This window comes from Macrobrachium rosenbergii, chromosome 54, assembly GCF_040412425.1.
Source record: "Macrobrachium rosenbergii isolate ZJJX-2024 chromosome 54, ASM4041242v1, whole genome shotgun sequence".
NCBI lineage: Eukaryota > Metazoa > Arthropoda > Malacostraca > Decapoda > Palaemonidae > Macrobrachium > Macrobrachium rosenbergii.
Window position 1 is genome coordinate 40,451,730 of NC_089794.1, and position 27,285 is coordinate 40,479,014.

The 27,285-nt window shown below is 37.2% G+C and overlaps 2 protein-coding genes across 3 annotated transcripts in view; both read left to right on the top strand.

Annotated features, from left to right (window-relative positions):
* The window catches only part of LOC136835004 (calpain-7-like), a 37,786-nt gene extending 21,422 nt beyond the window's left edge, over positions 1 to 16,364 (top strand). Inside the window, 8 exon segments of the mRNA XM_067098014.1 lie at positions 3,377 to 4,045; positions 4,048 to 4,220; positions 7,826 to 8,070; positions 10,401 to 10,609; positions 11,307 to 11,515; positions 12,651 to 12,794; positions 15,039 to 15,121; positions 16,083 to 16,364. Coding sequence (XP_066954115.1) covers positions 3,377 to 4,045; positions 4,048 to 4,220; positions 7,826 to 8,070; positions 10,401 to 10,609; positions 11,307 to 11,515; positions 12,651 to 12,794; positions 15,039 to 15,121; positions 16,083 to 16,227 — 1,877 coding nt within the window. The 3' untranslated portion in view covers positions 16,228 to 16,364.
* Positions 1 to 27,285, top strand: part of LOC136835005 (transmembrane protein 192) — a 209,047-nt gene that overhangs the window by 139,808 nt on the left and 41,954 nt on the right. The gene's annotated exons all lie outside the window — the stretch shown is intronic.

The window sequence follows — 27,285 nt, forward strand, 5'->3', positions numbered from 1 at the left end:
GTGTCCTCCAACTTTAGGGGGGCCAGATGATGACAAGGGCATTTTCTGGGTTTTCCTCTTTCAGTAGCGGGGACTTATTTTCAGGAACATAGGAAGAATCGGGAGGAGATAGTTGCAAAACTGTGAGTAATTTAGGTATGGTAGTCTGGTTTGGCCTCAAGTTTTCATTCCTGGACACAGTTTTCCCTTTGTTTATACTTCAGGTGGATTTTACTTAGACAATCTGGCCAAATTTATGTTGGTAGATGGAAATCAGATCACTGAATCGGAAGTTTGAGAGAGAAGGGGTAACAGATGATTCAACAGGTTTTTAAAGTCTTCTGTTTCTGATTCTGAAGGTGACTAGTGGCTTGGGCCCTTTCACTGATCTCAGTCTCTAACTTTAAGACACAATAGCATACTTCCTTCAGGACTGCGATGGTGTAATTGGTGAGACAGTCCACTGGGATAGGGTACTTTCTTGCCTGGAGAGTGTGATGGGGGATTATTTCACATGGCCATTCATCTATCATCTAGGAAATACCTTTACTTTATCAAGAAGGGGAGAATTTATCAGTTGTGTGCTGTGTGCTTTGGGCTTTGGTTTATGCAAACCCTGATACCAGTAGCAGCTTGAGCGCATTGGTCCTGCATGGGTTTGACAAGGTATTTGGATGATTTGCTGGTACTAGCAGAATCAGCACCTATATAAAAAAAAAAGAGATCTGAACCACCTTTGCAAGATTGTAATTGCCTGGGTTGAATTTTAGTTTCAAACCTTCTACTTTGGTAATCAATCCAGTCATAAAAATAGACACCTACCAGTTTTGTGCATAGACACCTACCAGTTTTGTGCCTTCCTTTCAAAACAGTTGAAAGTTTGATGTTGGTTATTCACCAGTTTCAATGAGTTCAGAATCCTTCAGCTGAGCTGTTGCAGTCTCTTCTCTAGATCAAGTAGCCTCCTTGGAAAAGTTTGCTCCATGCAACCATTTCCATCTTTGGTCTCTGCACCTGCTGCAGAATCAGCACCTATATAAAAAAAAGAGATCAGAATCATCTTTGCAAAACTGTAATCTCCTGGGTTGAATTTTAGTTTCAAACCCTCCACTTCGGTAATCAGTCTAGTCATGGAACTAGACACTTACCAGTTTAGTGCCTCCCTTTCAAAACACAATTGAAAGTTTGATGTTGGTTATTCACCAGTTTCAGTGATTTCAGAATCCTTCAATCAAGCTGTTGCAGTCTCTTCTAGGTCAAGTAACCTCCGTGGAAAAGTTTGTTCCATACAGCCATTTCCATCTTTGGTCTCTGCAACTGCCGCTGGCAAGGTCCTGGTCAGCCATAAACCAGGCAGAAAGCTTCCCTATAAAAGCTGTAGAAGAGGTACTGACTTATCAGTAGTGCTGGTTTCAGAATCCAGCTCATCCATCAATCAAGGTTCTTCTAGTCTTGAAAGTATCAAATTGCTTCTCCTTCTGGAAATGTCAAATCAAGGTTTGGACGTCTTTTTGTTACACCAACAAGCTTTTTAGAGCTCTTTAAGCTTTTGTTTTCTGTATGCCAGAAAGAATCATATGAATGGTGGCAGACAACACCATGACCATCACTAAACTGCTGAACCATGGAGGCACAAAACCAGTCTTTATGTCATCTGGCAGTGGAAATCTTCATGTGAGCAGAGTTAAAGCAGGTGGAAATAGTCCCAAGGTTCATCCTGGGAAGAACGTGGTAGCAGACTGTTTCAGGGCAGGAAGAACTAGACTCCACCTTTAGAGTGGTCTCTGGAACAAGACATTGCAGAACTCCTTGGAAGCTGTGAGTCAGGCACTGTTTGCCACAAGCCTGAAATATAAACTACCTTTGTATTGTTTGGCTTAACAAGACCCAGTGGTAAGGAAGTTAGATGCCATGATTCACAACTGGGACAAGCTGGAAGTTTATGCTTCTCCTTTTTGTTTGTTTCACCAGGTTCTGCAGAAACTGAGGTCTTCATTTTAGATCAAGATTATTTTAATAACACCTCCATGGCTTCTACAGGAGGGTTTGGTGACCTGACTCTATTAATGGACCACCCTAAGAGGCTAAGCATCTGGTAGAAGCTTTTGAAATAGCCTCACTTTTACAAATTCCACTACTTTATGTGTGGAGACTGTGGAGCAGTGACCTAGGGAGAAAAATTTTCTGTCAGTCACTGCTACTGGAGTGGCTTTTTTCTGTAAGCCCTCAACCATCAATCTCTGTCAGTACAATTTGTCAAAGTTCATTGGTTGATGTTCTCAGAAAAGCATCAGTCCTCTCAGTGCCTCTATACCCATAATTGCAGATTTATTTCTTCACTTTTGTCTCTGGGAGAACTATTGGTTTTCACAATTAAGGTTATAAGGCCAGTTTTGCACAGTTTCTCAAACTTGACTATATAGTATTGATGTAGTTGGTTCCCAGGATCTTAAATGGCTGTTTCAATCATTGAGAAGGGAATTCCTTGTGTGATTGTAAGACCCCTGAAATGAGATACAGGTATTTCAGTAATTCTTTATTCCATTACCAAAACTTCCTTTGAACCTTTGGATTATACCCCCTTATGACTTACATGTATTTCCATAAAGACTTTTTTTCATTGACCCTTTTTTTCCAGATAAGCGAGCATATTGCATGCTCCTTCAGGCAGTGTCACCCATTATTATGGAGATGTAATCAGCAGTCTATCAGGGTCATCTTGCTGACCCATTCACTATCCCTGTAGTGCTGAGGTTCATCTGTACCCAGTTACAGCTGTTCGTTACAGTGTCTATATGATTAAGAATCTTCAGCTAAACAGTTGCAAACTTTATTTTTACAAATCAGTGGGGAAGTTTGTCTCAAAGAATACAAACCCATTGAGGCTTTGACAGGTTATTCTTCCAACCTATTTTGTGGTGTCTGAGGAGAAAGTGTCTCAGATAAGAGTGACTTTCATTAAATCAGGCCTGTTTTCTCTTACATTTAAAAGGAATTTGAGAATTTAGCTTTCCTAAGAGCACAAGCATGGAAGTATCAGTCTATACTAAAAGAAATGCATAAACTAATTTCTATAAGAAAAATGAATTTTTCATTGTATAATGGATATATGTACTTATCATGTATGTGTCCCTCATAATTAATGTTTTCGTAATTAATGTTCTTATCAAGTTGGAAGAGAGGGTTTACTTATCAGTTCACAGTTTTTACTGTTTTCGATGATATAAAATTATGCTTCCTTTAAAATCAGTAATAAAGAGGAGTGATAACTTGGAAAAATTAACAGTAGTAGAAAAATATGGCTGTTTTTGTTGTTTATTTTACACTTCACAGGTGTATTGTGATTAATTGTACCAATTAGCTCTACTGAAAAATCTGTCTTATTTTCCATTCCCAGGAAGACCTGCAGTATCTCGTAAAGATGGACTTCAGTTGTCAGGAAAGTCTGAGTATTCAAAAGAGGAAGTGGAGGTCCTCAAGAAGACCTCAAATATAAATGGAAGAGACTACTTGCCTTTTATGTCCATTGATCTGAAAGAAAAATTTGCATATTCCCTACCTTTTAGTGATAAGGATGGTGCCCTTGCTCTGGCTCCCAAGCAAAAGAAAAACTTTGCCAAGTGGGCAAGACCAGAGGATATTTCGAGCAATCCTAAAATGATTGAGGTCATAGACTATTACAGCATTAAGCAGACTTGTGTATCAGATTGTTCCTTTGTTGCTTCCGTAGCTATCAGTGCCCTCTATGAAAAGAGGTTTAAAAAGAGACTCATCACTGATATCATCTATCCCAAGAGCCGTAATGGTGACCCAGTGTATAATCCATGTGGGAAGTATATGATTAAGCTTCACATAAATGGAATTCCTAGAAAAGTGATCATAGATGATCAGTTACCCCAGGGACATCATGGAGAGTTATTATGTTCCTATTCAACAAATAAGAATGAATTCTGGATATCCTTAGTTGAAAAAGCTTACATGAAAGTGATGGGAGGGTATGACTTTCCGGGATCCAATAGTAACATTGACTTGTATGCCCTCACTGGATGGATTCCAGAACGTGTGTCAGTAAAGACAAAGACTTCAATAAAGATGCAACCTTTAAGAAGATATTAGACCGCTTCCACCGTGGAGATGTACTCGTTACTATGGCAACGGGTGAGATGAGTGATGCTGCTGCTGACAGAGCAGGCTTAGTGCCTACTCATGCTTATGCTATGTTAGACATAAAGGAGATGAAGGTAAGAAAACTATGTTTTTTTCTGAGTAATATGCAAGCCATAATATTTCTTGAGTGCCTAATCAGTTGTTAGTGGTCAGAGTAAGATATTCTGGGTTGACAAAGTATCATGATCCCAAGAATCATTGCAGCTTCTTTTAATTACTAAACAACGACGATTTACACCAGCAATTGAAATATGGGAAATGAATATAAAAAGAAACTATCACAACACTACAACACGTTTATTCACAACCTTATTTACTAAGAAAATAAGATGTTGGTTCCCCTCAGCTTTCATTCAAAATGACGCAAAACAAAATAAATCAAATCAAAGCAGTTATAGATAGGGGGAACAGGTTGGAAGGTAGAGCAATTTTAATATTTAAATGGTGAGTTGGTGGTTATCCTTCATGGCTGGGACTTTAGTTGAAGAGATGATGCTGGCATGGTGCTTCAGGGTTGAAGACGTCACAGAAGGACGGCTGGGGTTTCAGCTGAAGAGATGATGCTGGCACGGTGGTTTCAGGGTTGAAGACATCACAGAAAGGGTGACTGCAGGATGCGACAGCAAATGTTTCTCCTAGAATCCGGAGATTGTGCAATTAGAGGGCAAGAAGGGCTGGCGACTCTCCTCGTCGCAGGCAGGAAGGCCTTGGCGATTTCTCTTCGTCACTGGTATGTAGGGCTCGCAACTTCACCTCGTCATGTGCATGAAGGGCTTAGAGCTTCTCATCACAAGCAGGAAGGGCTGGCTGCTTCTCTTTGTCTCAGGCATTAAGTGCTTATCGATTCCTCCTCATTACAAGGAGGAAGGTTTTATGGAAATAGGTGTTAAAGTCATCTGAAGGGGAAACTCCTGTAGGAAGTTTGCTTTAGCTGACCTCTGATTGCCTTTGTCTCTATCTGTCTCTATCTGTACTGGGCAGTCTCTTCTGGAAGCTTATATACCACTGTATAGGCAGAGCTAATGATGACAGACAATTGTCACTCCCATATAAGGAGTTTTTTTATTTTCTGCATACTGATTGGCTCCTAAAACCCACCCATTTTCGGTCACATCATAGAAGCTTCTAGAACAAATTTTCTGATGCAGTCTCGATCCAATATTGCACCATTTTACAAAAGCATGGCATGAGACACCAGGTGGTGTTTCCACCAAAAAAATTACCACCATGCATTTCTCCAAGAGGATTTCCTGCCATGCCCAAGAGGGAGCCATCTTTAACCATGCCAGAATTGCCCATAACCAGAGAATCACAAGAAAAGACATAATCCTGAATATAGAAATAATTGACGTAACTATGGACAACCGCCACCCGTGCCTCCTGGAAGCATTGCACATTGGGAAGGAGAAACCAGCCCTCAGCATTACGCAGGAAACCTATCTCCTCCCCACGGCCAGCAGAACACCTGCACCGAATTACCCCCATAGCGAGTGAGTGAATCAAAATTCTGCATCTGAGGATTGTAATTCTCCCCAGCGCTACAATGCCGCTCGCATGCAAGACGAGCCCCGAACATCAACACAGGAGTACAGACTCCACCTGAGATGACCTGCCCCAGGCAGCCAATCATAATTCAGCCCCGATCGAGATCCCCCCCCTATAAATACCGACCTGAGCACCTTGTCTCTCCAGATACTTTTCAACCACGTCCAGAAGATGACCAACGAGATGGTCGAAACATACCGACGTTACCACAACCTGAAAAAAGAAGAAAAGAATCCAGAATCCAAACCACCAAATGAGACCACGAAGAAATCTACAGATTTTTGAACAAATAATTCAGTAAAAACACTTTCCTCATCTCACACTGTCCTCTCCTGGTATAAATATTGGCCAGTTGCTGATGAACATCGCTGAGCCTGAAAAGCGAATTATAAGGAGAATAGAAAACATCCTGTATAAGATTAATTCTCAGAATACAGCCATCCTTTTCAGTAAGACCTGCCTGAAAGAGGGTCTGCTCCTCTCATATACTTCCCTTTGGCTGCATGACCCCACCGCCCAGTGAGAACCAGGCATGAGAAGCTTTAGGAGGACTCTACTGCAGCGACAGCAGTCGTCCAATAATAATAATAAATAATAATAAAAATTATCTCTGCATCTTCTAGAGAAGAATTGCCATTTCCTGATAACAATCAATGATTATCTTTTTCACTGTGAAATACCCCAGAGGAAGGACTTGCTGTGTGCCTTGCGTTACACACTAGATGTGGTAAAGGCTTTTTGCAGCTTCTCGTATGCCTGGCTGCAGTGATTTTTGATTTTTACTCTTTAGCCATTCACTTTGGTCTCCTCTTACCTGGCTGTTCAACTTCTTTAACTTGACCATGTAGTAACTTTTGTTTATTTTTGAACAAGTCATTTGGCCAGGTCATATGGAATCATACAAATGTGCCTCAGTGGTCGTGTTCAGTTGCCAGTAAGTCTGGGGACAGTTTAAAGAGTAAAAATGTGTTGGTGGCTGGAGAAAAATTCTAATAGTATTTACGGAGAAAAAAATGTGATGGCAAATATGTATGGTACAAGAATAGGAAAAATGAGTGTGAAAAGAACATTTTTGGCAGTCTGAATATTTGCCTGGCTGTATTTGGAGAACAGGAAAGGTGGTTTATCCTGGGTGTTGTAAACATAAAAGTAGGAGACAGAGAAAAGATAGCTTTGTTCATAAGCCTGGAGTTTCAGGAAAAAAGGAGAATGGTGAGTCGTAGGAAATGTGTATAAAAAGGGGCTTGATTCTTGGAAGGACTTTGTGTCCAGAGAATAATACAACTGGGAAAGAGAATGGTGTAAAAATCTTACAAAGCATATGAAAGATTTTATTGATGGATATAATGACAAGGGGTGGCTGAAGGTATACAGTTTAATGATCATAATTCAGAAGTTTTAGGAGGGGAAGGAGGAGGAGAAGACTTAGAAACAACAGGATAAGTGGTTTAAAAGAATGGAAGGTCCTTAATATTTGGGAAGCAAGGGTATGTGCAAGGTGGTAAAAGTAGTAGTTCAATGTGTGCAGGGGGCTTCAAGGCATAGCCGTGTGTGTAGGTATGCAACACTGTTAATGTTATGAAATAATATGTTTGTTGGTTTACACATGAAAACACCAAATAGCAAAGCAGTGTGACCATTGTCTCTGGAGCCACCTCCTGTTGTGGGGATGGTATAATGTAGGTAGAGGATATGTAAGTCTCTTAGTCTTCCTATAACAGCTGAGATTTTTACTATTCCTCAAGAGAAATACTCATCTTTCTGTCAGTTAAGGCAATTAACAACATTCCCTCAAGTGAGTTTCGTTCAACGGCTAACTTCTCATCTCATGAGCTTTGGCATCTTAACTGCAAAGTAGTTAGCCACCAGATACACTATCCTGATGCTATTGCTTTCCTTTCAGTGTTTACTGAGGCACCTCACAAAAAGAAATTTATTAGGTGAGGAGAAATTGTTTGCCAAAATGTATGTCATTTTAATTTTGATGAATTGGCTCTTGCTGTGATGCCTATGTCCTTTCTTTTGGGTAATTAAATTTGATAAAATGATTGAATAAGTACTTATAGCTACAGAAAGTTCTAGTGTATCCTGTGGATGCAGTATGTGAAAGTGCATTTATGTTTTCATATTCCAGGGTAAACGGCTGCTAATGTTGAAAAACCCATGGTCTCATCTGCGATGGAAAGGCAACTATTCTGAAATGGATAAAGAACACTGGACTCCAGAGTTGTGCAAGTTACTGAACTATGATCCTAAAAGTGCTCAGACTTTTGACAATGGTGTCTTTTGGATTGATTATGACAGTCTTTGTCATTTTTATGATGTCATCTATATGAACTGGAACCCATCACTATTTTCTTACACCTATTGTACTCATGAGTAAGTATTCTTTTGTTAAAAAAAGTTTTGCTTTTAAGTAAAGCAGAAAGTTGTTGAGAATGGGCATAGTTGAAGACAAGACCATTTGGGACTTTGGGCAGAAGGGCATTTCATTATGGGAAACCTGTGTGAAAACCTTGTTGATGACAATAAAAATATGAAAATTGGTAATGTGATGATTCAGAAATCAACAGTTCAACATCTGATAATGCACAGATATCCTACAAAGATTAAATAATTATTTTTTGTTGGTGCAATAGGCCTGAAACTTTATGGAAATAATTATGTATTGCTTAACTTTTTGACATAATAACTTTGTAATGAAGCTGTTATGGTCACAAACACTAGTTTATGAATTGCAGACCCTCATGCTTTTGCTTTTACTAAAGTTAATCTTTTTGTCTTTCATTTCTGAAGTATTTGCTTTGTAAGTTGAAGGTTATTGAGTCTTGTCCCTTGTAAATATATTTTCATCAAGAATAATAGTAGTGATAGTAGATTCATATAGGTAGGTAGAAGGTCATTCTTCAGACAAGTAAAATTAAAACTTAATCGCTGCATTTAATTTGCATAGTCTTTCCAGTCTTTCTTATAACTTTTCTCTTTGTTACTGCATTCTGCCAGTAACTCTCCTATACTCATTGCATCATCATAGATGAATGGGATAAATAATTGGTGGGAATTCTGAAAACATAAAAAGATTGCAATAGTCCAAGGTTACAAAGGAAGTCTAGAGCTGGTTATCGAAACAGGCAAAGGTCATTGTCTTGATTCTTTCGTTTCTTATTGGCCATGTTTCACTCAGGCCTTACTGAGCATGATTACGCGAGAAGATGGAAGTAGACTGATATGCAATGGTGGGGCTGGCTCTTTATATACCAGGTGGTCGGCAGGGTGCAGGATGCTTACAGGTTGCTGCTTGGCTGAGATTAAAATCTCATGGTTTTTCTCATAAGCCAATTTCTTAGCATTGATGGTTTTGTTGTTGCAGCCATGCTGAGTGACAGGATTGGTGCTGACCGCCTACTTTTTCTCATCTGCTGGTTTTCCTGCAAACATTTTTGCTGTTTGAAAGGTGTCTCACAATTTCTTGGCCACACTTATGTTGTTCGCATTTCGGGATACTTGCTATGTTCTCCCTGTTGTTGTTAGTAATTACCAGACATGGCCCTTATCAAGTCCTGGTTGGAAGGGCACCTGTCAGTGTACAGTTGGAACAATTTCTGTGTTGTTTTCTGGAAGGGCCTCTCTTGCTGGATTAGGAGTGCCTCAAGCAACATTAGGCACCTTGCATCCAGGGCATTTCAGATTATTTCAATATTTTTCATGATGGTGTCTTGTCATATTGTCAGTTTGGTGTGTCTTGCATTTGGTTCTTTATTACCCCTTCTTGTGCATGGCAAGAGATCTTCTTTGCTAGCTTTATTGAAGTCATACCCGTGTATGAGCCAGGACATCCATGGATGGGACATTTGAGTAGGTATACTGCTGTGGTCTGTAGCAGACCAAGGAAGTATTCTCAGTCAATCAGCAGCCAGTGAGCATCCTGCCCCTGCCAACCATCTGATATATAAGGGACCATAATCACCACTGTACCAAACTACAGTGAGATAGAGGGAGAAATAGGATGAGTAACCACTCCCACACTGGAGCAAACCCAGTCATACTGGACAGTTGGGGTTACAACAGCAGAAATACCTCCCTCCCCCTCCTCAGTCAGTATAACCAAGGAGAAACCAATGTCTTAGGATGCAAACATTACGGGGAAAATGCCTGCCGTTACAAGAGACCAGTGACAATTTGACCCATCCAGACTTAAGCTAATTTTAAACCAGCACCCCCTCTTCCAATACCTGTGCATCACCTCTTTGTTTTTTTTTTCCCCTTTTTTTATGGATGACTGACTATGTGCACATTGACATGTAAGAGTAAAAAATAAAAACCAATGAAAGTATGGGCCCCAACTTCTAAGGACATGAGTGCTACAGCAAAACGCCCACCATCGCAAGTGACCAATAACAGTTTGACCTGTCCAGACTTCTATTAACCTTAAATCAGCTCTCTGTTATGAATGCCTGTATGCCACTGTAATTTCATTCATTCTTTTTGCAGATGATTACCTGCATGTGCATTAAAATGTACAGGTAAAAAAGTGAACAGTGAAATTAGGATTTTTTTTTATGTCCTTTGGAAATTTATTATCTCATCTGCCTGCTGATGAAGATATAACAAGAAAAATAGAGAAGATTGTATAAGTTGAATCTGTTGAAACAGCTTTTTTTTCCGTAATGATAAATGATAATAACTAATTTATAAAACTCATGTTATAGGACTTGGTCAGCTGGAGCAGGCCCAGTACGAGACTTGTATAACATAGGAGAAAACCCTCAGTACTCTTTGGATGTGCAGTCATCTGGTGGGGCTGCTGTTTGGGTACTTCTTACTCGTCACATCACAGAAATAGAAGACTTCAGAAACAACAAAGAATATATTACACTTCTTGTATATAAGACTGGAGGCAAGAAGGTGTTTTATCCATGTAAGTAACAACAATAAATTTTTAATTACTACTGATGATAAAGTAAAATCTGATTTAATCAGAGGGAATTTGGCTTAAAGGACCTCACCATTGCATGATTAAGAACATCATGATTTGTCAGTGTAAATAAGTGTTAAGTAAAAGGGCATAAATTCCTTGAAATCTTTACACAAAGTTATTTTACAAATAACTTTTTGTTGAAATGTAAGCCATTTAAACCATTTTTTTTCTAAGTGCCAGTAATTTCTAACTAAAGGTTAACGGTTTTGGAAGATTATGCATTGTTCAGATAATTGTGAAGTCTCTTGGTGGCTGAGGTTAGATGTTTCGTAAAGGCCACTTACTTCATGATTACATTGTTTTGGTTATATTATTCACTATTTTTCTCTAGCTACTTTAGTGATTTCCTGTGTTTTTAGAAAAGCTTGTGTACCTTTATGTTTGTAGTTTTGTACAAAACATCAAAAAGTAATTTCCATTTTACTGTTTTATTATAGATAAAATTTGATTTTTATGATTCTTTTGACTATGCAAGTTTTATGGAGATTAACTATACAAAACGTGACATGTGCCCAATTACAGTATGTATATATTAGAAATATGAAGAGTAGCTATCAGTGCTGTCAAGTATGATTATTAGGTCTCAGTAAGTACTATCCAGTTTTGTTGACAAATCTTGTCTTGTGTTTGATTTCAGTTGATCCAGCACCTTATATTGATGGCATCCGTATCAACAGTCCCCATTATTTGTGTAAGATGGTATTGAAAGAAGCTGGCACACATAAGTTTACACTTGTTGTGTCTCAGTATGAAAAGCATCTTACCATTCATTATTCTTTACGAGTGTATTCAACATGTCCATTCAATCTCCACAAAATCAAGAATTACTGCAAACACAAGCATGAGGTATGGTTACATAAAGAAATTTTCTAGTCACATAGTCTTGCAGTCTAGTAATCTTCATATATTATTTCCTATAATTATATTATGTTCAGTTGACTGTAGTTGTTATGTTATAGGAGACACTGCAATATTGTGAAGGACATCACTTACCTGCTTTATGTTCAACATTGCTTGTGTAGTCCCCTGTGTGGCATAAGTCAGAGGAAACTCCATCCTCTGAGCTCTTTTCTGATACTGTACCATGTTAAGCCATTTACTAAACTTTGGTTAATTGAATGTGTTGTGAACTTTCAAGTGAATTCTGAATAACTGTGCCTTGATTAGTAAACTGGTTAGTGTGTTAGGTTGTGTTTAAGCGCTTGAATTTTAATGAATATTATGAAAAATGTCTGCTAAGTGTAGAACAAGTTAGTATGGAGTGGTGGGTAAGTAGAAGAAAGTGCACAAGAACGTGTGTTCCTGCTCATCCCAACTCCTCTCTGCCTTTGACATTGGTGCAAAGAGCCTCTCCTTGTCTGTTCTTTCCAAGTTTGTTGTTGCCCTCTTTGATAATCTCCACCCAGTATGAGTCACCTACAAACCCTGACAGACCTTTCATCTCTTGCATTGATATTAGAGCTTTTAGTTTTTAATGATGATGATGAATAGCTTTATTGCACTCTAAGGGAAAGGGTAGCAGGTAATTATATACTGCTTTACCTGGGTTACATATGGATTATGATGAGTACAGAATGTTGTCATAAATTTGATAGCTATTTCTGTTCTATCCTAATCTACATTTTTAGAGATTTATGTTTGTTTGATATTTTTTGTAAAATAGGGGATATTAAAAAATTCTTTCTGCTGGATGACTGGGTTGTCCATTTATGATTGTTGGAGCATAACCTTTTACCATATTTTACATGGTGAATGCAGTTTTGGTTTGCTGTGCATTACAGTATTTCCCTTTATGGTTTGTCATGATGGATTCCAGTTGAACTCATGACTAGGACCAACTGTACAGTGTTATGATTTTCATTTTGACTCTATACTGTAGTCTTGATAAAACTTTCATGTGATCATTTAGGATCAGTTATAGTTTGATCTTTGCAAAGTTACTGTTATCATCAGGCATTATTTTTATGTTTTCTTGTTTCAGATTACTGGCCGATGGAGTGGTGCTAATGCAGGTGGGTGTCCTAATCATCCTGCAACATACAAGAACAACCCTATGTACCAATTCAGAGCAGATACTGATCTCCAAGCTGTTAGAATTGAATTGAAGGCACCGAAGGAAGTACAAGTAAGACTGAACAGATCAACCTTTCAGTAATGAGAACATTTGATGTAATTCTTTCTAAAACTTAGGTTTCATTTTACTTAAAACATATTTTTATATCTGCATACATTTGTAACTGTAGGTTGATAGAAGCTAGTCAAGAGAGTGGTGAAATTAGCCCCTTTTTCTTATAAGAGCCAAGTGTATACGTTTTGTACTCTCATTATGCTTCCTGGCTGTACACTGTAGAGATATGAGTATGATATACTCAGATTATGTTTTCCATCTATTATATTCTACACCTACTCTTCATCCCTAATGCAGTGTTTCCTCATTATGAATAAGCTCCAACCATAGCTTGAAAAGCAGAATGATACTAGCCCAGTTGCTCCAACAACGGAAGCAGCCTGATACGAAAAAATGAATTAGGTTAAGAATAAATTATTTACAGTATTATAAATAGCAAAGCAAATTAAACTGTTAAAAACAAACTATGAAATGAAACTCAAGTGAGTCAGCTCAAGAAAAAAACATTTGCTGTCAGTCTGAAATTCTGAAGTTCCAATAATTCAACTACTTGAACAGGAATATCATTCCATTATTCCATTATATGGAACAAAAATAGTAAACTGTGTGATATTAAACCTTACAAAAGAAAATGCTAGACTTAGAATTAACTGTATATCTTGAGCTACACGAAGGATGGTCTGGTCTTGGAAGATCTGAATACAAAGGATGGTCAGACTCATGAATGATTCTAATAAGTATCTACAGTAGGCTAATTGAATGAGGGTGGCAGATATATATTAATAATACCAAGATCTTTATCAAATATTTAATGAGAGTCAGGTTTATATCCAACACCGTAAGATGTGATTCAGGAGCTGAAGACCAGACCAGGGAACAATATTCAAAGCATGACAGATTAAAAGAATCTTAAGATTTCCTTACGATAAGTAGATCTCCAAAAAGCCTGAAAGACAGTTAATATACGGCACATCTGAAAATTATCCAGTGGTTGACAGATAGTTAAATTGTGTTTGTAATTACCTTTCGAAACACATCAGTTTTTAGAGCTGATCTTGACCCTTCATTAGTGTTACATGGTCAGCCACAAAATGAATGTCTGGACTCTAATAAAAATCTCAATTAAAAAGAATACTTAGCAATGATATTCACTTCTTTAAGGGAGAGAAATTTGTCAGGATGTCCACAGTTGGTATGTTGTGATTCTTGAGATATAACAATGAGGATGCAAGTGTAGGTGTTAAGTTGAATGCTGTTTGAAGCAGAATCTTTCATATATGTCTGGAATGATGGCAAAAGCAAGTTCTATTTAGGTGGAGACAGGAGAGGAATCTCAGAATTGAACATTTTTATGCCAACATATAGTACATGAGATAAGCTTGTTGGTGTTGGTAGGGATACCATTCAAAATAAATTTTTCTCTGAATAAGTAACATGTTCCCTAGCATGCTGTTTAGACTATCTCTCTGAAGAAGAGTCATGTTCACTAGCATGCTCTTAGACTAATGTTGTTATATCTTAAAAATGCTACACCTTGGCCATTTTTAGTCTCAGTCTTATTCAAATACACGATGATATTTACTGAATATTATTTGGTAAAGAAGCTACTGAAAATAACATCCGAGATTTTGTGAGCTACCTGGGGACCAATTAAGTTATGTGCTGAGTAATACCAGCGAATCTTAGCTGCCAGTCAGAGCATGAGTTTCTCCTTCTGCCAATCAGCGGTCAGCATGCACTGAACCTGCTGACCATCTTATATAATGAGCAGAGCTCACCACAAAAGACAGTCTACTCTCATCTTTCAGCATGAACATACTCATATCTTGAGAGGAATGGGTCCTGGAACTGTTGAGGATGATTTTCTCTTGAAGAAGGGCAGAAGATGAACTCCATGTTTCAGTTATCATCGCAGTTACATGGCAGTGCAGCATTCCTAAATAAAACTGTCCCAGCTTACAACTATTTATTTCTCTAAAGAATGACGATCATTGGAAAGTTACTGGCAGAGTGCAGAAACCTGAAAATGTATTTGATAGAAAAATAGAAAAATTCCATACAAATTGAATGCAGGTGATGCAGCTCTTATAATAATAATAATAATAATAATAATAATAATAATAATAATAATAATAATAATAATAATAATAATAATAATAATAATAATAATTATTATTATTATTATTATTATTATTATTATTATTATGATGCTGATGTTCATGTTTTACATTTCATCTGCAGATTGGATTTGAAGTCATATGTGTGAAGCCAAAAATACCCAAGCAAGTGGATACTTTTCAGAAAAAGCAGTCAGGAGCCTATAGGTAAGTACAAAATAGGATCTGTGTGAGGTCTTAGAATCTGTGACTGATTATAAAACAAGTTTCCAGTCATAACACAGACAGTACAAGACTTTCATGACTTATCTGAATATTTAGGTATAGATGGTTTCTTTGACTACCTTCTGGACAAAAGTTATTTCTAGCAAACTGGTAGTTGTGAAATGATCATATCACATTGTATGACTTCCATAGGAAGTCATACAATGTGTTTATGATCATTTTCTCTAACAAAATGAGATTTGGTTGCTACACAATAGTAGCACTTTAATTACTTTTAGTTTACTGTACCAATTTTCCTCGATTTTTGTCTATTTGGGCAACCCCAATCACCTTATAATGCATTAACTGAAATATGGTCCCCATCTATGTATAGTCCATTCAGTGTTCCTTTCATTGAACCCCTGTGAATTACAAAGTACTGCTGTGGATTAATTAGTTTAGTTTTCTCTCTCTCTCTCTCTCTCTCTCTCTCTCTCTCTCTCTCTCTCTCTCTCTCTCTCTCTCTCTCTCTCTCTCTCTCTCTCTCTCTCTCTCTCAGGCAGCTAAACAAAAACAGTATCTTTTTTGATTTGTCATGAAAAGGGCTTAGATGCACAGTATAATGAATTAAGACAGTAACTGAAACTGAAGGGTTATCATTAAGGTTAAGGGGTAAATTTATTTCAAGTAGTCATTAGAAGTTAGTATAAAATGTGCCTGAAATGTTATGCTGACATATACTTTGGTTATGGTCTTCCTTTTTATTAGCGACATGAAAATGATAGCGTTCCTTGTAGGAGAAGAGTACTGTATCTCTCTTGCACTCTGGTCGCAAGCTAAAAGGCCCAGAGAGCTAAATCTTTCATGTGTACATTTTAGAATCCAAAAAATTGACTTCAATTAGAGCAGAAAATTTTAAATGTTTTATATAATAAATTTAAGCATTATTTTTTCTATTTTCCAGGTCAGGTTTTGTTGTACTAGAGATTCTTGATGTGGTGTCAGGAGTCTATAACGTTATTCCTAGTACATTCTATCCCAACACAGACGCTCCATATTTTCTTAATGTTTATTCTTAGTCCAGCTTGAAAGTTAACAAATTGAAATAGGTTCTATACATATATGTAGAATAATTGGTAGGTTATAGATTTGTAAGTTTGACCTTTGATTGCTTGTGACAGTTGATTACCATTATATTTTTACTGACTGATAGAGTGATGTCATCTTGTAGCTGAGCAGTTTCTGGTTTTACTCTCATATTTTACAACAGAATCATTATTGAATATTTTACATTAGGGTTAAATGTGAAATGAGTTCTCAAACTTTTTAGTTTTGTGCATTTTCAACCTGAATTTCCATCTGGTCTGAGTCTTCATCCATGGCCCTTTGTTCATGATTATGTGTGTCATCCTAGTGCTCTTTGTCTTTACAGTACTACTATAAGGAACTATATTTTTGCTACGTGCTCTTTTTGAATCTTATCACTTGCTCAAACCATTTCAGATCTTGGGAAAAATATAAAATTTTTTTCCCCTCAAAATTCATCGTAAAAAAAGAATTGAACTTTACAACTACACCAGTCTTTGTTCCTAGACCATCAGAAAAAATTATCAGCCCTGAGGTGTTTAGTGTAGTCTTAGGAAAATAGATATTATTGTATTCATGAATGTGATAGAGTACATAATGTTTTCATGCCAGAATGATTTGCATAAATATTTCCTGAAAGCTTATATATTCAGTTCCCATAGTTTAATATATTAATACTTGAAGAATAGTTTTTCTTCACTATGAGGACAGTATATAAACAGTGAGTCAGTATTTATGAATAATACTGAAATTATCATGCTCAGGAAAAAAAAATTAGTTTTATTGTTGAGAAATATTTTGTAAAGTTTTATAACTTGAAGGCCCTTTGAGGAAATGCATTATAATTTGTAAAATGTAAATAGGGGTCAAAACAAGTCAGTAGTGAGGAACTTGATTCGTGAAGAAAAATTATTTGTTTATATTTTTTGTTCTGTTTTTTATGAAGATTTTATTTCTTTCACTTCCTAGAGATCACTTCATTTCTTTCTCTAGAGTAGAGTATGGCTGACAAATTCTGTATCAGAAAGGAATATATGTTTTTACAGCAAAAACTAAGGTGTTTTTTACATATCAAATAGTTTTTGGGCACCAATTACAGTAAACCTCTTGGGAAATCAAGATGCCCTCAGTGGGCTTGTTCACCAGTGATTATCATGCAACCACTTCCAGTGTGCCTTGTCCTGCACACTGTAGATTGTACTAAAGGATTTTTGTAGCACCCTTTTGGCATCTTGCTATATTGCTTTCTGCCCACATTTCTTCCTCTTGTTATCTTAGCTGTCCAACTTCTCTAACTTTACCTCCCCAATTTTCACCAATTTTATGAAATAATCCAACAAGAATTTACAAATGGATGATGGTTGTCTTGTGACACTAATTTATGATTGTAATAATATCTAGATGACACCTGGTTCCCAGTTGCAATATCACTTCCAACAAAATATGAAGAGAAGAACCTAAGTTATTCACACTGGTTATTATGGTATCCAATCCAAGCTACTTATCATTAAACTTGAGGTAACAATTTGAAACTATAGAAAAAATGGAGAATTATGTTTTGGTGACATTGACCTTATTTTGGTTACAACTTACACTTTTAGACATGTTCCTGAGAAATGAGTTAGTAGACAAAGAAAGGATAATTATGAGACTCGCTGCAAAGGCTCAGCGTGACTAGATGGCACAAACTAAAGAGGTATGAGGATTGACTTATCAGCAAAAGCATGAGTAGGAGGGGAGGTAGTTACAAAATATTCTTCAGAAAAAGCCATAAAGGACTGGATAAAAAAAAAAAAATCTGTAGTCTCACAATTTCATCTATTTATGAGGATTTAGTAGTCTGACAATAATGTACATTTTCAAGCTCCTGGTAATTTGTTGGTAAGTGTATGCTAAATTTATTAATATCAGTTACTAATTTTAGCCCAGCCCATTCATGCACTGCCAAATGCCATTGTTAAATAATAGAAGGCTGTCATTTACCTCTTTGAGTTTTATTAATTGGTTTTAATATTTTGAAACTTAAAGATTAATGTTTGGTGCATGAATATTCTTTTATCATCTCGGATTGACACACTAAATTATGACAGTAAACAGATGCATATTCATGTATCTGAAGGAACTGAAACATTACCAGACAATTGCAAATCCAGACCATTGCTCTCTAACCAGTAGTCCAAATTTGAGTCATGTGTGAAAGCAAATTTCAAAATTGATCTGTAAAGTTTGCTACAATTCTCAGTTACACTGATAGATATCCTTGCTGAGTACTGTGCATTATGGTAAGAGGTTGTGACCAAGAACATTACTGTTATACAATAGTCTGACCAGGGTTTTGCATTGCATATTTTCTCGTATAGTGCTGGCTTGATTAAACATTCTAAAATGAAGAGAAGAGTGTGAAGAGTGTAGATTAAGAGTAAAGGAAGATAAAGGAGTTGCACAAGTAAAATACAGAATTAATTACTTCTGGAGCTAAAGTGCTGTAGAGGGCTGTTGATGCTACTCAGTGCACCCAAGACAAAGTGCACTCCAGGCAGGAACCCTCTATAGGGTTGGTTGAACCTGCAGTTCATACTCATTATCAAGACTTTGGCTACTCACAAATCCCAGGGTGTTTAAGTTATGTATGAATCTTTTTTGATGACTTTGGACAAAGAGACTGAGAAAAATTATTTTAGCCACAGATAAGCTCTTGTTATGTCAGTGGAAACTTAAGTCAAATATTGAAGGAAGTGTGTGCTCCTCTGAGCAGTCTTATGTTCTATCTATTTTTATGTCCTGTTATCCAGGTTAGTGGTTGTTCAACCTTCATTGTTTGTTTGTTGATTCATAGCATTTATATCACATTCTTATTCCTGTATCATTATTGTCTATAGCATTTCTGTGAAATTTTCTTCTTTATTTAATCTGAGGAAATGTCGCAAATTTTTATTTTAATTTAGTGGCTTTTGCCCAACCTTCATAGTATCTCTTCATTAATAAGGCAGTTGAATGGAATACAGTTAGGAATACATAATAATTGTAGCTTCTAGATGTCTATGATGTGCTCTCTAGATTAGATTCATGTAATTTTATATCTGTCTTGAACCTGTGTACCTTTATTGCCTTTCTTTGTTCTGTTCATGTTTAATTTTCTTCATTAGGCTGTCATGTTTTTTTCAAAAATTCGAGAAAGTTCAAGTCCAGAGATTTTATTGAATGAATTTTGACCTTTGTTCATGTATTTAAATTCATTATTATATATTTTCTGTATCTGCTATTATTTGTGATATTATTGTTTAGTTCTCTTGTATAATTTTTGATTGTGTAACTAGTTTATTATGTGAATTTATATTTAAGTGATTGTTAGCTTGTTATTCATATTTTTAGCTGCTGTTGGTAGTTCTGATCTAAGACGTGTACATGAATATCGTACTTGGGGCCATAGAAGTACTATACCATGACCATTATTGCTGGTTAGCTTATTCATACAACGAAGTATGGCTAAAAATCTTTCATGTGTGACTTCGTGCTTGGAATTTGAGGAAGGCCAAGATTTATAGAGCCAAATAAGGCTGATCTTGGACTTGACTGGATAGTATACTCTATAACTTTTAGTAATCTCTGCATCTGTGAGCTCAAAAGTACAGTTGCAGATAAGATGTTAACATCTCTTGCAGATTTGATAGGAATCAGTATCTTAGTATATGGAACGTTTTCACTATTTACAAACTATTTCCCTATGCCCGTATAGTATATATAATAATATTTAGCTACACTGTATTTTTCATAATATCCATAATACTGAAGTCATCCCCTTTGACAAGTGCTATATTTACATACATTTTTATATCTAAAGATTTGTAGGTTATGCAAGGCATATTATCATGAATCACATACATTATGATACTGCATCACAATACAACCTAGTGTTCACATTGAGGACTTGAGTATTGTATTAGAAAATCTTTTTTGAAGTTTCTCTCACAAGTCATTGCTTCTCTTAATTGAAAATGTGCATTTATTTATAGCTTTTTTCTTTAACTAGGATATTTCAGCCCCTGTGGCTTAGTAGAGCAAAAACTCCAAAATCTGTTAAGCATGAGATCAGCAAAAGGAACTTTTGGGGAACCCACTGAAGAAATTATTGTTTAACCTGACAACTATAATTGAAGCCCAATCTAATTTGCACCTAGGTCAGGGACTTTTAAATACCAAGCTGTCTGTGGGACCAGGGATTTTGATTTAAAATCATTACCAAACTCCCATAGTTTTGGTTAACATCCTGAAGTGGTTTGATGCCTCAACAGTATATTCTGCATTAAAGGAGAATGTAGAAAATGAAAAATCCTAACATTTTAACCCTTCATACATGAAGTTCACTTAAAAATTCCTTAGCTGTACACTTTGTGAACTTTACAACTTGGTCCAGGTTTTCCCAGTATCTTCAAATGAAGCTCCCAGGCTTTTAAAAGTTTTCATCTAGCTACCCTGTCTCAGGTACAGTTTCATTGGAAGCTTCATTCAAAGCTCCACAGACTTCATTATTACATGTATTTGCTTAGGCTACGTGATGTTATGAAGTCTTTCAAATTTCATATTCAGTCCCCTGGCCTTATTGGTGTTAAGTTGGAAAAATGATTTTGCTGTTAAAAATAAAAGATCTAGAAGATTTGGGTTGCTTCATACAGTTTCTCCTCAGTTAGCCAAGAAAATGCTGTTTATGTATTGTCCGGTTTACGCACCCATATGGTCTACAGAAATCTGTTTTAATATCAGTTTAGTCTTGAAGGTTAAAGATTAGAAGTTGAACCAGACTTACAAGGAAGTTGGGAAATACACAAGAATATGATGCCGTAGTTTACAACCAGTATCCTGTTAAAAGACTTAGTTCTAACTCTTATCTTGAAATTTATCACATGCTGACAATAATTATTATTGTTGTTTTTGGTCATTACATATTGTTAGTTACAGAGAGCTATTTAGGGCCCACTCAGCTTTCATCAGTGGAAGAATGATAGTGAGAACTGAGTTAGCTTTCAATGATATTTTAAGAAGTTGGTATTATTATATTATTATTATAATTTTTATTGTTATAAAAGCAAAGTTAGTGTGATATATAATCTGAAGGAAGTATTAAAGAGGTTGATAATGCTGTGGAAGGAGACTAAGTAAATATCATAAAAAAACCCTGGCTGTGCTTGTACCAGGAGTTTAAGAGTGGGCCAACTGTGTATATAGTTCTCATGTAAATTTCATTTAAATCTTAAATATCAGAAAGTTTTAAGTCTTGGTTGAAAACACAGTTCGTGCCATAAAACTAATCATATTTTCATATATGTGTACTGGACTTTTAGAATAACTGTATTAGATTTTTGTTTGGAAATTGAAAATGAAGAGTAAGTTTCCTAAGAGGCAAGGAAAATGAATTATGAAGGAAACCTTGATAAGTGATGATAACTACTTCCAGTGATGTTTTGAAATAACAGGTAAACGGTAACACTACAGAACTGTAGTTGGGCTTGATTGTTTGGAAGATTTATGCAACTGAATAATTTCCACTGTGATATAAGGTGTTTGTAGGTTTTCATTGCATGGTATGCTACTGTTGAAGGATTCCAATCCATCCATATTTATTGTATACTTTTGATCATGTAAATGTACTTATTTCTATATTGTTCAATAAAATTTTTATATAATAATTACTGTGTGGAATTTTCCTCTTCAGTTTTAAATATTATCAAAATTTTGCAGAAATTTTAAGAAATGGAAAAGAGTTAATGTCATCTCAAAGGCTTAAAATATATCAAAATCCATGAAAGTAGTATAGAAATATAGTTCTGGATGCCCCAAGTACTAATAGCAAAAAATTTTATCGTGGTATCTAGGTTGTTTTATCAAAACTCAGCTGTCAGATGGAGGCTAATATTTTATGTCCAAATGTTCCCCCATGATTACTAGTCTTTTGTCTGTTTGACAAGAGAAGAAGATAGTTTTACTGTGCACAAACCAGATATATATTAATGAATAACCTTATTTTTTGTGGTCCTTAAGTGTTGTTAACAGCTCTGCTATTCTTCAGGTGGTTTCTTCAGGAATTTTTTTTCAGTGCTTATTATTAATTATCCTTTTCATTTCAGCCCTACAGTTATTGAATAATTCAGTCTCCAAGTGTCAGCTTTTCTTATATTTGTTAACTGTCAGTAGTACTGTAATTACAGTATGTTCCTACACAAATATAAACCGTCGGTCTTTACATATGGGATTAACTTTCAGCAAGCTGGAAAACTGGCCAATAAACTCTTTCAAGGTGGTTATGGTAATAGCTACCGAGGTAAGGGCAGAAGCACCCCGCTCACCAAGTTGGTGCACATTCAATTCTACACAGTTTACTTTTGGCTGCCATCTCATTTAAACGTGCATTTCTTTTTTTCCAACCTACCGTTCAACTTTTCTCTTCTGTTTGAATATAGTTGTTTTTATGATATATTGTTTTTATTTTTATGTTTATACTTTGCATATATTGATATACTGAAACATTTCAACATGTTTTTCTGTCTCCCTAATGAGATATTCATTTATTCTTGCTATGATCTTATTTGGCTTGTTTTTTCATGTAAAAAAGTCGTGGAGCCTTTCTCCGTATATATTTTACTTAGTTTTTATGTTGCCTTTACGTATGTCACGCCAAACCCAGCACCTGTCTCCATGATGTTTGTTTTGTGTATTCTACTTCCTGTTGCTATCATGTATCTGTGGAGAGTGGGAGGATATCCAACTCTCGAATGCCAAATTCTCTTTTTTAGACATCTTCCCAACCTTGTTTTTAAGAACTTCCCTCTTTGACATTCTTTTTCTCCTTGTTCTGAAATGCTTTTTCATGAACAAACAGTGTTTTTTATTTTCCACTACACAATATCTTTGAATGTTGTAATGTATTGGTCTTCCAGATGTGTAGATTGAGAGGACTGAGGCAAGGTGGGATTTTCGTGTTTCCTGGCGAGGGTTTCATATTCAGTCATACGAAGATACTTCTTGCCTAAACCTAATCTAAACCCAGCCTAAGCTGACCTAATCTGCACTTCAATAACCTGAATCTCAGCTCTCAAGCCTCAGGATCCGAGGATAGGCATTCCATAGTGTTGGTAAGGAACAGTACCACAGTAGTTGTTCCTTAGTCAACAAGAAGGGGTGATGGCTAATGTACTATTATCTCCTCAATTGACGGTGCAGGTGCAGGATTTGCAGTAACACACTCAGCATAGCGGTCAACCAGACACATTCCAGGATGATGGATGTATGATAGACAAGTTCGGGGACTAGAGTCAGTGTTATCGACAATTGGTCTTGACACCTCAGCGTTTTGAAGAATTGTTCGATCTGAGAAGACAGTCAGGTTAGTCCTTCATTCACGACACGCCGAAGCTGTTACGATTTGGCTCTGTCTTTACAGACCATGGGCATATCAGCCATCGTGCATACCACGTGGAAATATCGCTTCTTGTTTGGTCAATCAAGTTTATAATGACTAGGTCTGGTCAGCACTTGGATAGGTGACTTCCTGGGAACAACTGATGCTGCTGATTTCTTGAGACGTCTTTCGCATTCATGGTTAGAAACCTCTTGGGAACACCAGGTGCTGTTGATGTCTAGGGAGGCATCTTTCGCATCAATGGTTAGAAACGTTGGGGCTAGTCAGTATTTGGATAAGTGACCTCCTAGGGACTTCAGATGCTGTTGGTGTCTAGGAGACATCTTTGTATCCATGATTCAAGTTTTGGGCTTGCAACTTCCCGTCGCTCTGCCTGATTTGTCAGCAGATCAACAGTTTATGAGCATTCTGTTTCTAAGGCCCATAAAGGCTACCAAGTGCCCTAAGGCCTTTTGGTTTACCACTTAGGACTTCACCTCCAAACTAAGTGCTGACAGCTTGTTTTGGTTCCGACTCAGCCATGAAGTGGTGTCAAGGGAGCTCCATTTCTTTTGACTTTGTGTAGTTATACTCCCCTGCGAGGAGTGGAAGATGTGGGAGTTGTAAACAGTAGCTGCTGCTCCAGTTACCTGTTGATTCATAACCCAAGAGGAAGAAAAATTATATGGAGCTTAAGTCAGTTTCAGGAGTCTCAGGGTCCGAATAGGCACTCCTTTGATAGCAACAGCACCAAGGTAGTGCCATGGTTACACGATCCTCCTCCAGAGATTTTTCATTCTTGAAACTTTGACCAGGGCGAGTCTCCTACACTTCCTTTCTTGAAACTTAAGCACAGTTCTTTTAAACTTCCAAGAGTCTCAAGCTCCAAAGAGAGACACTCCTTGGGGTGATAGTAATGACACAATGGCAGTACCATGGTCAACAAAGGGCCTAATGTCCTTTCATCTACTCTAGTGCAGCAGTGCAGGTGCACGAGTAGACAGTAGAACATTCAGTACAGTGGCCAACCAGACACATCCCACAAGATGGATGTGATTACAAACAGTTCAATCGATAAAGTCAGGAGATAAGGACAGTTGATCTTGGCACCTTGACTCCCAGAAATTTGTTCAACCTCTGAAGAAGTCCTTCTTTTCTTGATTTACTGAAGTTGGTGCTGTTCTGCTGTCTACCTGCACTCTTGAGCAAACAAGACATCTTTGTATCTACTTACATCTGGAAGCTTAAGCCTTTTGCCATTCTACATGTTTCAAAGATGATCAGTGAGATTGATCATTCCACTTTTATGGTCCAATGGTTCCAATGACAGTATGACAATGTTGCCTCCTTAAAGTCTAGACCTTCAGCTCAAGGCCAACGACTGTTTCGTTAGCTTTGAGTTGGCCGAGAAATAGTGTCCAAATTGTCATTTCTCTGACTAGTGAGATGCTCAAACGAAGCGTACCCCCCCAACTTCCTGGTGGACATCAGTGCGTTTAGGGCCAGATCTTTTTCGAGGCCAGGGCATCAGTCTGTACATCTGTCGGTCGAGTACTAGGATGGAATGTGTCGTGCAGATCACATTGTCCCCTTTTACCTTGGGGCGTTGTCCATAGGTCTGGACACCTTTCCTTAGGTCCTGTGGTGGATGCTCAACAAGTCATGTAGTTCACCCAGCTTTTGAGGGACAGGTTGCATCTTGCCTAAGGTGTGTGGCTGCAAGGGAAGGTGTGTGTGGGACTGGCCCCCTCCCTTTCTCCTGTCTTCCTTCCTCTCCCAGTGGGTAGAGGGACAGTGAACAAGCCGGCACATGCTAGACTGGCATGCATGCAGTTGATCTAGATGACTGAGTATCCTATCTATAATCTAGCTCCATTTGGATTAGTAGATGCAAATCCTTCCTTCTTCCTAGCAAGGGGAGAGGGACTGACTATGAACAAACCAGTTTTTATTCTTAGCTTTATAGTCTCCGACATTGTGGGTTCATCAAATTTTTCGAATCAAGGATATTACATTCCATTAGTTTGAAATGCCCAGAAGTCTGAAGAGTTGAACGTCTCTCTTGTTCAATAGATCATAGGTATGGTCTCCTTCCTTTGCTCTTTCATGACCAGGAAGAGAGTACCCAGGTGAGCTGAACTACCAGTCAGTTCAGAGATTTACTCAGAGTCCTCTCTCCAAGAGTAAGTCTTCCATATGTAAAGACAGAGGTTTGTATTTGTGTAGGAACAAATGACAAATTTTCAAAAGTAATTTGTATTTTCCTAACATACAAACCTGAGGTCTTATATAAAGTGTCAGTTCCTCATTGGGCAGGTGGGTTCCGTTCTCAGCTAGCACTCTGCTGGCTGCAAGTTCGAATCTCTGACTGGCCAATTAAGAATAAGAGGAATTTATTTCTGGTGATAGAAATTCATTTCTCGCTGTAATGTGGTTTGGATTCCACAATAAGCTGTAGGTCCCGTTGCTAGGTAACCAACTGGTTCTTAGTCACGTAAAATAAATCTAATCCTTCAGGCCATCCCCTAGGAGAGCTGTTGATCAACTCAGTGGTCTGGTTAAACTAAGGTATACTTAACTTTATATAAGGTGTCCACCTCTTACCACCCCTCATTTTCTTACCTAGGCCAAAGGTAAACTGCGTAAAACTGAATGCACACTGACTTGGTGGGCGATGCTTCTGTCTCTACCATTGGTAGCTATTACCATAACTACCTCGCAAAAGTTTATCAGCTGGTTTTCCAGCTCACTGGAAGTTAATCTCATATGTAAAGACCTCAAGTTTGCATGTTAGGAAAAATACAAATTACCTTAAAAATTTGTCATTTTTGTCTCCTGAGTGTTGCTCTTTTGCAGTGTTGGTTCTTTCCAGTTTATTATTTAAGTGTTTTATGCACAGTTCACACTTTTTCTACTAAATTTAATTAAGTCATAAAGGAAGTTCTTTTTTTCTGTTGTGTGACATTATCAGCTATGGAGCCATTAGCTGGAAAATGAGTTCCTGTTCAGTGTAGCAGTTCTCATCTTTCATATACAGTAACAATCAGTCATACAATGCTCAGTTCATGGCCTCCAATTCCTCCAGACTCATAGCCCTTTATTCACAGTAGAAGAGTAATATTCTTGCAACACTAGTGTCACCTATACTTTCAGGTATGTATCAACACCTATGTTTTGTAAATTTGTTGAACAATTGGCTTCTCAGCCATTGTCCCTTTTCTTGTTTTTCTGCAATTAGGTTTCAGTGTTTCCATTCCCTATCATATTTTAATGCTAATAATAAACGTACTTCAGCCTTTATTACTGTATACATTTACTAGCTGTAAAAGTTGAAAAGGAAATGTTGAAATATTATTACTGTATGCCTCCTCAGGTTTTCAGGTGCTTGGAAGTACACATTTCCTTCCTGTAATTTTTGCTCTTTAGCCAGTGTGTATTGAATATTCAAGGATATTTCATTATATTATGTATGCTATACCACACAAAATTAAACAACTATGGTTCTGGTCAGTCTTTGGTTGGGTGACCACAAAGAAAAGCCAGATCTGGCAGCACGTAAGCCTCCTGAAAACCCTTCTGGCATTATGCCTCATGGGAAAAAGGTCTGTGGTAATCAGATATTATGCTTTTCAAAATACAGTCATTTCCCCTAACCTGGAGAAAAAACAATGATCAACCTCTTTCTGAA